This window comes from Chelonia mydas, chromosome 11, assembly GCF_015237465.2.
Source record: "Chelonia mydas isolate rCheMyd1 chromosome 11, rCheMyd1.pri.v2, whole genome shotgun sequence".
Lineage (NCBI taxonomy): Eukaryota > Metazoa > Chordata > Testudines > Cheloniidae > Chelonia > Chelonia mydas.
In genome coordinates, this window is record NC_051251.2 from 18,250,857 (window position 1) to 18,265,072 (window position 14,216).

At 40.3% G+C, this 14,216-nt stretch overlaps 1 protein-coding gene across 2 annotated transcripts in view; it reads left to right on the plus strand.

The window, feature by feature from the left end:
• ACMSD (aminocarboxymuconate semialdehyde decarboxylase) overlaps nucleotides 1-3,264 on the plus strand; it is a 54,866-nt gene extending 51,602 nt beyond the window's left edge. For both annotated transcript variants that reach the window (XM_007060878.4, XM_043524950.1), the window contains one exon: nucleotides 1,128-3,264. In XM_007060878.4, the coding sequence (XP_007060940.1) occupies nucleotides 1,128-1,190 (63 nt within the window). In that variant the 3' untranslated portion in view covers nucleotides 1,191-3,264. The remainder of the gene's footprint in view (nucleotides 1-1,127) is intronic.
• The last annotated feature ends 10,952 nt before the right edge of the window (nucleotides 3,265-14,216 follow it).

Sequence of the window (14,216 nt, forward strand, 5' to 3'; positions counted from 1 at the left end):
CATAGTGAATCAGGAAATGAAGAGTGAACAATATGGCAGTGTGGAATTGTGCAGCCAAGGAGACAAGGGTGGGGACCCCAGAGCCAATATGGAGACACAGAGCCTTGTGGATCTCTTGGAATCTGTTCAGCTCTGTAGGAATCTACCAGGTCCCGAGAGTGGAAGCAGATCTCATTTTGTGGGACAGTTAGGGAAAACTCTCTGTGCCCACCCCCATAGACTGATACGGGGGAATCCTCGTAAGATCACTTCATGGCTCCCGCATCCCAGGCCTCCTCCAGCAGGTAATTCCACAGAAAGAGATGTCCTGAGACATTATTAATAAAAACCTGTTTCCAGACCTTAGGTGTTAACATACACAACAGTTGTAAGTTTCTCTATAAAAATAGGTTTCAGAGTAACAGCCGTGTTAGTCTGTATTCGTAAAAAGAAAAGGAGTACTTGTGGCACCTTAGAGACTAACCAGTTTATTTGAGCATGAGCTTTCGTGAGCTACAGCTCACTTCATCGGATGCATAGCATATCGTGGAAACTGCAGAAGACATTATATACACACAGAGACCATGAAACAAAACTTCCTCCCACCCCACTCTCCTGCTGGTAACAGCTTATCTAAAGTGATCATCAAGTAGAGCCATTTCCAGCACAAATCCCAGCCCATCCCTCTTTGAAACCTCTCTTTATAATGCGCATGATAATCAAGGTGGGTCATTTCCAGCACTAATCCAGGTTTTCAGCAGGAGAGTGAGTTTGTGTGTGTGGTTTTTGGAGGGGGGTGTGTGGGGGGGGTGAGAAAACCTGGATTAGTGCTGGAAATGACCCACCTTGATTATCATGCGCATTATAAAGAGAGGTTTCAAAGAGGGATGGGCTGGGATTTGTGCTGGAAATGGCTCTACTTGATGATCACTTTAGATAAGCTGTTACCAGCAGGAGAGTGGGGTGGGAGGAAGTTTTGTTTCATGGTCTCTGTGTGTATATAATGTCTTCTGCAGTTTCCACGATATGCTATGCATCCGATGAAGTGAGCTGTAGCTCACGAAAGCTCATGCTCAAATAAACTGGTTAGTCTCTAAGGTGCCACAAGTACTCCTTTTCTTTCTATAAAAATATACATTCTTTTACAGGATAAACTCAAAGCTGGCAATGCTCTGGCATTTTTGGGTCTTGACAGAAAACAGTTTGAATAACCTTAACAGAGACCAAATTTCAGCGATAATATTGTATCCTTTTATATATTTGTGTACATGTATACACATGCGTATTGCTACCATATCAATGTCAAATAAAATCTACATATAAATGATAGTATTTACTGGTATCCTCAAAGTAAAAGCAAGGGCACTGGAAATCCACATGTGGGAATTTCTGTGTCCTAAGGATTTAGGTTGTACGTGCAGATTTTTGGGATCCCTGCTTTTCTACAGAGATTTCATTTCTTTCAATTGTGATGATGATAATCTTCTGAATACAAATCAATGCAGAGTTATCAGTACCAGGTTTCTTGAAAAAACAAATAGCTCAATGAGAGTTGTGAATTTCCCCCATTTATTTCAGTTGTTAACTATGAACCCTAATGATCACAATGTAAATATTAATACATAAATAATTCACAGTGTGATTCAATGTTCCATTCACTTAAAAGGGTATTCTTCATGAATAAAGCTGCATGTTTTAAATGTGAAAATATATTAATGGTTGTTTCTAATTTTTTATTTTATGTTTTTATTCTCAGTGTAGAACACCTTCCCCAGCTGACAAAATTATTTTCTTTATCTAGGATGTCCCGGTTTTCTTGGATGGTGAAGAGTAGGTTGAAACCTGGGCTTTCAGTATTGTTGGGTGACTGCCTGGACAATCTCTTCCTAAAAGCATTTTTAAGTCATCGGAAAGATAATGCTTTGCCCTTATTCTTTCCCCTTTCATTTGCTCAGGTTTCAGTACACTGCTACTTGTGATGTCATAATCTCACTAGTTCTCTAGTCTTCCATAGAATCTTCCAGGAAAAGCAAGACAGACAAGACCTGAATTCCTAATGTAGCTGAACACCTCCATCCTACTTTTCAGACTGAACCTGAAAGATGATATCCATGAGAATTGCTGGTGTTCAGCATCAGCCTGTGGTGAACTGCAAATGAAAAAAACTGAGCTTGCACCTGTTTTTGCTTCTTTATAGTATATGAAAAAGCCTGAAAGGCCTGGAAGTCTTTTTTATGGTTAAGGGTTTGTTTGTTTTTTTCGTTTTTTTGCTTATTTTACACATTAGGAATTCAGGTCTTATCTATATTATTTCTCTGAGAAGACTCTATGGAAGAGTACAGAAATTCAATGGGAGCTAAGGGTGCTCAGCACCTCTTAGTAGACACTCAGCACCTCCCAGCACCAGGCCCTTAGATAGATACATTCCAGGGTCTAAATTAATATCCTACGAAGGAATTTAGATGCCTAAAATCCCAGTTTTAGGTGACACAGTGGTCCACAAAATCTCCACTTAGTTATTGCCTAACCCTATAGGTGCCTAAACTCAGTAGGTGCCTACGTTTTTGCAGTAGAAGTTCCCTAGACACCTATGTTTTTGCCTCTGGGCATGTGCATTGCTGCCTCATTCCAGGCACCTGGACAGCTATCTCCCACCTAAACCCCAGGTCAATCCACAAAGCATGGGAGGGTAAACATTCCTCTCCCAATCTTGGTGTAGGGTCCAACCTGGAAAGCATGCTCAAAGGCTGCGTAACTTCACACAAACACATCAGGGTAGGGGAAAAGAAGGAAGACAAGGACTTACTTTAGAATCTTTAGTCCAGTGGTTATGGTACTCATTCAAAATGTGGGAGACCTCCTGTTTCAAGTTTGTCCTCTGCTTGATGAGAAGGGATTGGAACAGGGCTACTCTACCTCTCAGGTAAATTCCCTAGCTACTGGCATATAGAATGCTTCTCATTTTCTCAGGCCCAATTAATATGTAATTAAAGTGGAACAATTTTAACAAGAGCAATGGAAAAAGACCCACGTGAGAATATCTAGTAGTCCAATGGCTAGGTCACTTACCTGAGAGGTAAGAAACCCCCGTTCCGATCCCTTCTTCTCATCAGGCAGAGGGAAGACTTGAAGCAGGGGTCTCCTACATCCCATGTGAGTACTCTGCCACTGGGCTAAAGGTATAAGGGAGGCAGTTGCTGCTGCTTCATGAAGTTAGTTAACACGTAACTACACCTTGCAAGAAACAACTCAGACACCTAAGCCACCTGGCTCCAGAAGAGGGGTGTCTGGCTGTGGATTGTTAGCAGAGATAAGGGCCTCCCTGCATTCCAGACTTAGGCACCAAACTCTGTGAGAGGAGCAGGGTTGAGGACTCACCTCTCTCATTGGCATCTGCTATTGACTAGCTTAGGTGGGTTCTTGCTTAGCATGTTGGCTTTTGTGGATCCTGCTCTTAAGCACCTCTCTTACCATTCAACTTATGGGGAACCAGGGCACCTAACTCAAGCTTTGTGGATCACATTGTTGTTCCAGTAATTTTTCTAGGCACCTAAAAGGCAGCACTGCAACGCCTACATCCCTTTGTGGATCTGGGCCTAGATGTTTATGCATGAGGAAAAGGAAGCTACATAAAGTGGCTTCAGTTAAACTTAATTGCACCCAGTCCAGCAAGCCCTTCAATGGAAGTTCAGTGAGTAGAAGGCATAGAAGACATTGTCTTTCCTGTCAAACTCTCCTTTAAAGTCTGTAATTATCTTAAGGATAAATTCTTCAGTTATTTAAATGTTAGATGATTTCTCCACCAACTTGTTTTAATTGAACTTCAAAGTGGAGAAAGGATGGCTTAATTCTCATAGCAGTCCCTTCCTCCCACCCTCCCCATAACCTTTTTAGCTTTGCTTCTTACAGATGTTTAAATAGACAAGGTGGGTGAGGTGATACATTCTTCCGTTGGTGAGAGAGACAAGCTTTCGAGTCACACAGAGATCTTCTTCAGGTCTGGGAAAGGAAGTTCCAGCTTCATAGCAAAATGCAAGGTGGAACAGATTGTTTAGCCTAAGTGGTTAGCACATATTGTAAAAGACCATTCAAATGCTTAAATGGATTTAAAAAATAAATACATCTTAACTGCTGAAATATTTTTAAAATCAGATTCATTCTCTTAAGCAAACCTTGATTTGCTATGTAATTAAAATACAATGATTATGTCTTTGGGGACTACAGCTCTATATTAGTTAAGCATTATTATGATTTATTATTATTGAATACAGCTCTACTTTTTCTTAGTGCCTTCATTTCAGATTTTGCAGTCAAGGGCATATTCCCCTATTCATCTCCTATTTGTATTAATTTATATTTTACGGTGATATTGGTGTGCATGGCTCTTTAAGACAAATGAAAAGACCCCTTCCCCAAGGGGTTTACAATCTGAATTATACCATATACCTACAATTACATATTCATGGAAGAATATACCAACTCTCTACCACTGATTTTCAAAAGAATGAATGTAGGTGGGTTAGCCAGGTCACAACTGGAGTCATACAATTATTGTAAAATACAGTGGCTGTCACTGCACATATTGATTCAGATTCTTAAAGGTAGGAGTTTCCAAAGACTCCAGTTTGAAAAGTTTTGCCCACAAGTATGAAAGCATTGATGAGGTTCTAATTACAAACACATATCACTGTAGTTAAAAATAGCCTCTGGATCTCTTAAAGGTGATCAACAACTAGGCCCAGGGCCAGTTAGAGACAGAAAGATTACGTCATCCAGTTCATCTCTGTCCTTGGAGGATTCTTCCCTATTCTACACTTACTAGTGTTCTGTCAAGTAAGTACTGGAGTATTTAATTGAACTAACCAGAACACAGTTCCAGGAGTAAATATGATACCAAAACACATCAGAATTCCATTGAGATGTGGTGGCATGAAGAGACTCCTCCAACTCTCATTCTGACCAGTGATGGTCTGCACTATATAAGAACTAGATATTATTATCATCGGTAACGTATCTCCGTGACATAGTCTGCCTCTTTTCCCCTCCCTCTCTACAGCTAGAATCTCTACCTCCCCCAGTCTCTCACTATGGCAGGCACCTTAAGGTGCCTCAGTCAGTTTGAGCACAGCACACATTGAGACCTGTTCTCCTTCCTAGTCCTGCTGCCCCTTTGCATAAATCTCTTCCTCTTCAGGTCTTGCTGTTCATGCTCTAAGGAACAGAAAAGAGGTACCACTAGTGGGTAGATCATTGGGACAAAAACAGAAAAAAAAGTATCATCAGCAGGGTTGGAACTTTTAGACCCACTGCATAGACCACTGCCTCTTGAACTACTGGAAGAACTGGGCTGCTTGTGGTACTGTGATGAGTACAGCTATCTGCCAAGCAGCTGACCTGGGTTTGATTCCCAGCCAATTCAGTAATGAGTTTTAGGTGAGGGGGATGGTCCAGTGGTTAGGGAACTAGCCTGGGATTCAGACAATGTGGGTGCCATTCCCTTCACTGACACAGACTTCCTGTATCTCAGTTCCCATTTGGAAAATAGCACTAAGAGAGGAACTGATAGAAATAGTAGGTTGTCATCTTCAGTGTAGACCAACAGAGGCAGAGCAGACACTTTCCAGTTGGTTTCACAGCAGTAGTATAACCTTGATAGTATTAATCATCATATATTTTTGACAGGTTTCCATGCCCCATTTAGGGCTTATGTCCCGCCCTCCATCTCCATTTCCGTTCGTGTATAGGTCTCATGCCATCAGCTATTTTGAAAGCGGTTTTTTTATTTCATCTTTTTATTTGGCCGGGGGAAATGTTGCATGCTTGTGCTTTGGTATGTTTGGCTGGATACTGTGAGAGAGCTTAAAGGAAAGGAGTTTTTTTTAAAAAAAGCAAGATTTTTGGTTAGGTTTAGCGATCGGCCATTTTGAAAGAAAAAAATTACGATTATTTTTGGACAGAGGAAATGTTGTGTGCTTGTTTTTTGAAAAGTTTAGAGAAAAAGCATGAAAGACTAGAGGCTGGTTATGAAAGATTTACAAAAAGAAAGGTTTTGGTTAGGTTTAGAGGAAAAAAGGAAAGAAAGGTTATTAAACAGCAGACAGCAGCAATAGTTTTAAAGGTTATGATAAAAAGATCCTTTTTTTATAATTAAAAAAGACTAGAGAAAAACAAGTTATTTTGAAATAAAAAAGGAAAATACAAAGGTAGGTTAAGAAATGAGCATTTAAAATGAGTTATTTTGAAATATTAAATAAAAAGTAAAAATATAAAGATAGGTTATTAGGTTAAAAGAGAGCACATGGTAGAATAAAGGGAATTTTAACATTTATTAAGCCTGTGTTTAGTGCACAGGCTTGTGTAAAAGTGGAGTTGGATGTAAAGATGAGTAAAAAGGTAAAAAGATGATTTTTGTTGGAATTAAAAAATAATAAAAGGAGTAAAAAAGAATTTAAAAAACAGAAAAATTAAAGAATGGAGGAACATTCTGTGTCTAGTGACACAGGCTAGTGTAAGAGTGGAGTTTGTTGTAAAGATCAGTAAGCACATGGTAAAAAGATATTTTTTGTTAAAATTAATAAAAACTTTAGAGAAAAGAGGAGATTATAAAGGTAAAAAAGGATTAAATTGAAAGAAAGCAGATGACAGAAAAAAGGGAATTTTAAATTTTTTATAAGCTTGTTGTAAAGATCAGTAAGCATATGGTAAAAAGATTCTTTTTGTTAGAATTTAAAAGGAATTTAAAGAATAACAGGAGTTATTTTAAAATAAATTAAATATTAAAAGAAGAACTATAAAGGTAGGTTGAGAGAGGAGCATTTTAAAAAGCTTTAAAATATTGAACAAGAGGAAAATATAAAGGTAGGTTAGAAAACAGCATTTTCAAAGTTATTTTGAAATATTAAATAAAAAAGAAAAATATAAAGATAAGTTATTAGGTTAAAAGCAGATGGCAGAATAAAGGGAATTTTAACATTTTTTATAAAGTGGGGCTTGGTCAGTAAGCACATGGTAAAAAGATCCTTTTTTTAAGTGAGTACATTACGTGGTTGAGTGAGTGAGAGAAATCCTTTTTTCTGTTAGTGAGAGAGGTAAGTATAGAGGAGGAGAGGGAGGGAGGGAGAGAGAGGGAAAAAAGCAATAATCTTACCCTTGTGTCTTCCTTGCAGAGAGAGCTCCCAAGGCTCACAGCCCCTCAAGCTAGTTACCTCCGCCTCTGGGTCAGACCAATCAGAAGCTGTTCTGCCTCGAATACATTTTCCTAAACCAATCCTATTGTCCCAAGATTTTTAGACAAGAGCCATCTCCCTCCTCTCCCCTTGCTACCCCCCCTTTAACTGCCTTATTCTTATCTAAAAAAACAGACCCCCCCAAGCATTTTCCCCACCATATAGCACTTTTACATAGGTGCTTTAATAAAACTATAAGCCCTTAGTAACAAACATTTTTTTAAGGTTTCAGAGTAACAGCTGTGTTAGTCTGTATTCGCAAAAAGGAAAGGAGTACTTGTGGCACCTTAGAGACTAACCAATTTATTTGAGCATAAGCTTTCGTGAGCTACAGCTCACTTCATCGGATGCATACTGTGGAATACATATTTTTTAATTAATGGTTTAAATAGCCTTAATATAAAGAAAATAAGAACTTTTTTACAATCAAAATTTGAAGAATTATGTAGTAATATGCCCATTTCTTTTTTCCTATAAAAAATGGCCCTCAGACACCCTGGTTTTTCAAAGAATTGCCTTTTTAAATTTTATTTTTTTAGGGGACCCCAAACCCTTTTTTTCAACAGGTTTAGGCCTATAAATAGAGAGAGAAAAGTGGATATTGCAGTCAAAGAAATATTGCTGACGCAAGACTTTTACCGTCATGGGGAGCAACAACATGGGTAAGAAAAATCACTATTGTGTGTGTCACCATGGTTTTATGTATGTTCTTTGTTTAGTCAAAAGTTAATAATTTTTTCTTTTAAATAGAAAAATACCTTTTTCCTTGAAATACCGGATTCCACACTAGAAGCTTTAAGAAATGTTGGTAAGATGTTTAATATGACATACAATTATGGTTTATTTTTAAAATAAATGGTTTTAAGGCTTTTATTATTTTTAAATCTAGAATATGATGGAAGTCAAAATGAACAGATAGTTTTTCCTGAGATTACAAAAGACGGTATGAGTAGTTTTTTTTATTAAATATATGCGTGATAAAACGGTTATTGGAATTAGCGTACAATTTTTTCCTAGGGGTTATGCGTTGACATGTGTATTGTGGGGCTATGTAATGTTTGTTGCTGTTAATAAAAAAGAAGTTGCCTTTGCCCCAAAGGTTTTACTGTGAAAAAAGTTTTGCTGGCAGTTGTTGAGAATTTTGGAGTTGTACTGTACCCGTGTGGTGTAAGCGGGAATAGTGCTTTTTTAAAACGTATTTGAACACAGTTTTTCAGCACCATCCCTACAAAAAGTGTTTCAGCATCACAGGATGGGTTATGTGTACAGGACAGACCCGTTTACGCATGAATCCACTTAACGCACGGTAGTGCCATGCCTCCCAATGCTACCTATTTAACACGCGAGACTCGTTAGCACACAGTACAGGAACTTGCTATGTAGCACTACGGATTTGCTCACTAACTCACTGACATAGAAATCGACAGGCAGTGCGGAGCAGGAACGTGTTGTACGTCTTTACTGCCGACGTCGGGGAAGGGCAGAAATGTTAAAGCGCTGCCACGGCAGCACTTTAACGACGGTCCTTTGCCGCAGCAGTGCTGGGCCACCGATGGGGTGTGGGGGCACAGCAACGTTAAAGCGCTGCCACGGCAAAGGACCTGCAGCGCTTTAAGGTCCCTGCCCCTTTTGCTGCCCCGCCCCGCCCCCCCCGGCCACTGACGGGCTGGGGAGAAAAGGGAGCAGCTGCCCCGGCGCCAGCGATTTAAAAGGGCCCGGGGCTCTGGATGCTGCGACCACAGCAGCGGCATTCGGAACCCCAGGCCGTTTAAATTGCCACGGGAACCCCGGGCGGCGCAGAACAGGCAGCCTGGAAGGGCTGGCTGGGGGATGCTGACCCCTAGTCCTGCCCCTTCTGCCCAAGGCCCCACCCCTTCCAGGGGCCAGAGCCGCCCCCGGCCCGGTAAGTGTCCTGAGTTACTTTCACCCGTGTGTAGTAATAATAATGTTTTTATTAGATTACCCATTTGAATTTATATTCTTGCAAAGAGCCATTAACAGATAGGCCTGCAGTATTGGGGACGCTGTGAATATGTATGTAATCCTAGCTAATTATACATGTATATATAGATATCTTAAGATATTTCAGCATGGCCCTCTTACCCTGCAGTCCGTTAACACGCGGTCGTGACGGCTTGACTCCTGCCATCCGCACGTAAACGGGTCTGTACTGTAAAAGCTTTTGAAATATATGTATGGGGAGATATGTTTGTTGCTGTTAGTAAAAGGAACATACAGGATTATGTGTTAAAAACATTTTGTTTATGTGTACTGGCAGACTTATCAAGTGTTACCACACAAGAAGAAATATTGAAGGAGCCCTCGCTTAAAGGGGCCAAGAAATTTCCCTCTGAAGCATCTGCAGTTTCCAGGGGTAGGAACAAGGTAATCAGACCCCTCCGATTTTGAACAGCCCTGCACACCCAGAGCCAAGAAATCTACCTCTGAAGCAGCTGCAGCTTCTAGGGACGTTGGTAAGCAATGCAAAGGGGTCAAAGCCTCTAGTTCTGAACAACCCAATGCCTTCACAGCACAGAAGGAATCAGCTTTAAAAAGGGTAAAGACAAACAACCCTGTAGCAGCAGTGTCCAGGGGTTGGCGTGAGCAGGGGCAAGGGGTCAGTCCCCCGATTCTGATCAACGCAGAACCGTTGCTACAAATAATAACCTACCCACAGGTCTTGCTGCATCAGTTGTTGTTTGTAATGAGCTGTTTAGTGTTTGCACATCTCTTAAGCGTTTCATAGATAAAAAGTTTTCAAAGCTAATTCTTGAGGTGTTTCAAAAGCAACATTCTCCAGACAAAAGGGTGGTTTTAGACCAGAAGACAACAGAAACATGTGCACTGTTTGTGAAGGTGGAAAGCATGGTCAAGGGGGAAGGGCGGGTGTCACTAAACGTGAAACCTAAAAATTTAAAGAGGGGTTAGGGAAAAAAGTGGGAGAAATCTAAAAGATTGAGGAAGCTTTTGGCAAAGAAACTTTAAAAAGCCAGAGCTCTTTTAAGAAAATGACCCATCAACCAAAAAAGGGAAATGGACATAGACTCCCCCCAACCTCCGCTTCTGAAGGTGCAAATTCTACAACTACTAATACACCTCCTCAGGTGTATTTGGAATGTGTGAGCCACTGGATAAGACCCCAAGAGACTTTAATGCTTATGAATATTTTCAACACTTTTGTTTCGCTAATTTGGACAGAGTAATGGGATTCACAGAGGCCATGGTGGCTGTTGACACCTCTATTCAAAATTTGCTAGATGATAATAATCAGATGGGACCTGAAGATTTTGTACAGCTGCGCTTAGATGCCCAGGGCTAGATCACCCCCTTTTCTCCACGGAGGTCCTGGGAAGATTTAAACACTACAGATTTTTTTAATAATGTCATTACAATGTTGCAGAGTAACTCAGAGATCGTGAAGTCTGGAACTCTAAGAAAGCATTTAATTGATTTAAATAACCAGGGTAACAACCTCTGTTTTGCCAGTAGCGTACTGGGTTTCTGATCAAATGAAAAACTTACAGATGCCCAACTATTAGAGGGGGCCAGATATCTCCATCAGGAGCTGGGCTTTCAGACCAAAAAATGATTAACTTTACAGACATGAGCTCTTTCGAAGAGCATTTAAGTGTAACTATTAAAGTAATGGATCATGAAAACTGGAATTGATGCTTTTTTACAACGGATGGGGTACGTTACCCCAAAATCCTTTTTGTTCAGTTACATGACAAACATTATTACAGTATCCTAAATATGAAAGCCTTTATAGGAGCACCATATTTGTGCAACTACTGTCTCGCCATGTAGTCACAAACATCAAGACACCTGTAAAAACCATTGCTGTACATGTAATAGCGCTGAGTGCCTCGAAGAGCCTGATTAAAAAAAAAGAGATGCCCCACTGTAAACTATTTTGCAGGTCCGAGGTCTGTTTAGAAAGGCACAGCGTTCTGGCAGCAGACAGTAAAGTTGAATGTAAAACTAGAAGTCTTTGCAATAAGTGCGGCTTCTACGATGTTAAAAATCACAGGTGTAAAAGCAAAAAGCATTCCCAGTGTTATCAAAAGACAGACAGCATATACAGTCACGAGTGTTATATGCGTAATATCTGGTCTTCAGAAGTGGGGAAGGATTATGTGTTTTATGATTTTGAATGCATGCAAGAAACGGGGGTACATGTGCCAAGTTATGTTTATGCCTTGCATTTAGAAAAAGAAACCAGCTAGGAATTTAAGGGGGAAGAATGCATCAACAAATTTGTTCAAACCTTTGTAGATAATTGCTTTAAGGGGATACACTTTTATCGCTCATAATGCTAAAGATTACGATTGTTATTTTATCCTTAGACAATTGATTAAAGAAAAAATGGCTGTCAGCCCCGTAATGCAAGGCGGGAAACTAACGTGTGTAACGGTGGTGGACTTAGACATCAGATTTATAGATTCTTTAAATTTTCTTTCCATGAAACTCAGCAAAGTTACCCAAGGCTATGGGGTTTGAGAGAGTCAAGGGGTATTTTCCACATTTTTTTAACACAGCTGAAAATCAGGACTATGTGGGGCCTATGCCAGGATTAGAGCACTTTGGAGTAGAATACATGATGCCTAAAGGAAAAAAAGGAATTTCTGAACTGGTACCAACACAATCGCCAAAATGAATTTGATATCCAGAAAGAACTGCGCTATTGTTGTCAAAAAGATGTTGACATTTTGCGAGAGGCTTACCATCGGTTCAGAAAATAAGTCATGAAAATGTCAAAAAAAGATTGTTAAAAACCCAGGAGAGGATAACGAGGAGGTGGTAACTAAGTGTATAGACCACTTTCAGTACCTTACATTAGCATCAATTTGCATGGCCATGTACTGCTTTAATTTTTTAAAACTGCGAACCATAGTCCTTCTACCATTAGACAATTACCACAAGCAGCAGAAGAGATATTCCACGCCGGCCATGCAAACTTCGTTGCATGTAGCCCACACAGAGAACATTTACATCCAGCATGCTTTGCAGAGTGGAGAGTCTAAAGCGGGGTCCTATTTTTTGGACGGTTATGCCGTCATAGCCTGTAAACCTACGGCCTTTGAATTTAATGGTTGTTTTTTTCACAGATGCCCGTCTGCTACTGTGAAATGATCACAATCCATTCCTTAATGTGACCTATGGCCAGCTGTACCACTGAACCATGATTAAGGCTGAATTTTTTTTAAAGACAGGGGTTTGAGGTAAAGACCACATGGGAACACGAATGGAAGGCTATGCTACCTAACGATAACTGGGTGGGGGCTTTTTATGAGGAAAAAAAAACCTGTCACAACCTTTGGTTCCTAGAGACGCACTTTGCAGAGGTAGAACGAACGCCATCTGTCTGTATTACAAACCGTAGCCCGGAAAGCAGATTCATTACTACGATTTTACCAGCCTCTACTCTTTTGTTAACAAAAAGAAAAGGAGGACTTGTGGCACCTTAGAGACTAACCAATTTATTTGAGCATGAGCTTTCGTGAGCTACAGCTCACTTCATTGGATGAAGTGTACTCATGAAGCTATAGCTCACGAAAGCTCATGCTCAAATAAATTGGTTAGTCTCTAAGGTGCCACAAGTCCTCCTTTTCTTTTTGCGAATACAGACTAACGCGGCTGTTACTCTGAAACCTATCTTTTGTTAACAAGACTAAACAATACCCAGTCGAGCACTCCGTTATTGTGTATGAGGATTCTGGGAAAATAAGACGGTACTTTGGTATTGCCAAAGTTAAAGTGTACCCTCCAAGAGTCCTGTATTTCCCCATTTTACCATACAGAGTCGGGAGTAAACTAATGTTTCCCATGCGCCCTTTGTGCAGAAACAAAACAAAAGGACCCCTGCATACACAGTCAGGAGGAGAGGGCTTTAACAGGGACTGGGTGCACGATAGAGATGGGGGAGGCTTTAGACAAAGGGTACAGGATCGCTGAGATTTATGAAGTCTGGCACTTTAACTGCTCTTCAGATACCCTGTTTTCAGACTACATTAAAACGCACCTGAGACAGAAACAAGAGGCCTCAGGGTTCCCTCACTGGTGTACGGACAAGTTGAACAACCACCAAAAAAAACAGTACATTAAAGAGTACCGTGAAAGAGAAGGCGTGTGTCTGCATCTAAACAAGATTAAGGAAAACTATGCAAAAAGACGAATCTCTAAGCTGTTTTTAAATTCCTTGTGGGGAAAATGTGGTCAGCGAACAAATTTGACTAACACCAGTATAGTAACGGACCCCGACGAGCTCTTCAAGTATGTCTTTGTACCTTATTATGACATCTCATCGTGCAAGTTTATCGACGATGACACAGATGTGATGTCTTGGAAGTATGCAAAAGAACACTGCACCCTTTCCAGCAACACTAACGTGTTTATACCATGCTTTACAACTGCTTATGCCAGGCTAGAGGTCTATCATCTGTTAGGTCATTTACAGGAGCTTTAAAAAAATTTTGTGATTCTGTGATTTTTTGTGAGTAAAAAGGAGGCATGGAACCCTCCCCTCGGTGATTATTTAGGGGATTTGACCAGTGAAATACCTCTAGATGAATGCATCGTGGAGTTTGTGTCTGCTGGTTCTAAAATATATGGGTACAAACTGTCCAGCGGTAAGACCTGTATGAAAGTAAAAGGGATCATGCTCAACTCAGGGAATAGTGAGAAAATTAATTTTGAAAGCTTAAAAATCCTCGTCTGGGATTACCCCACAGGAGAGGTCCCAAAAGAAATTGTGGTACAGCTGCCAGGGATAGTAAGGGTAAAAAAAAAAAAACCACACACACACACACTCCTTGATAGAAACAAGAACTCTGAAAAAAACCCAAAAAGTCGTTTACGACAAAGAGCCCTCTAGGTGGATTTTAAAACCTTGCCATACAGGAATTGATTATGAAGAGCCACATTCAGTTTGTTCACCCCTTTTCCTGTTTGCTTTGTGGTCCTTTGAATTCTGGAAAATCATTTTATATAAAGCAATTGTTAGAAAACCGC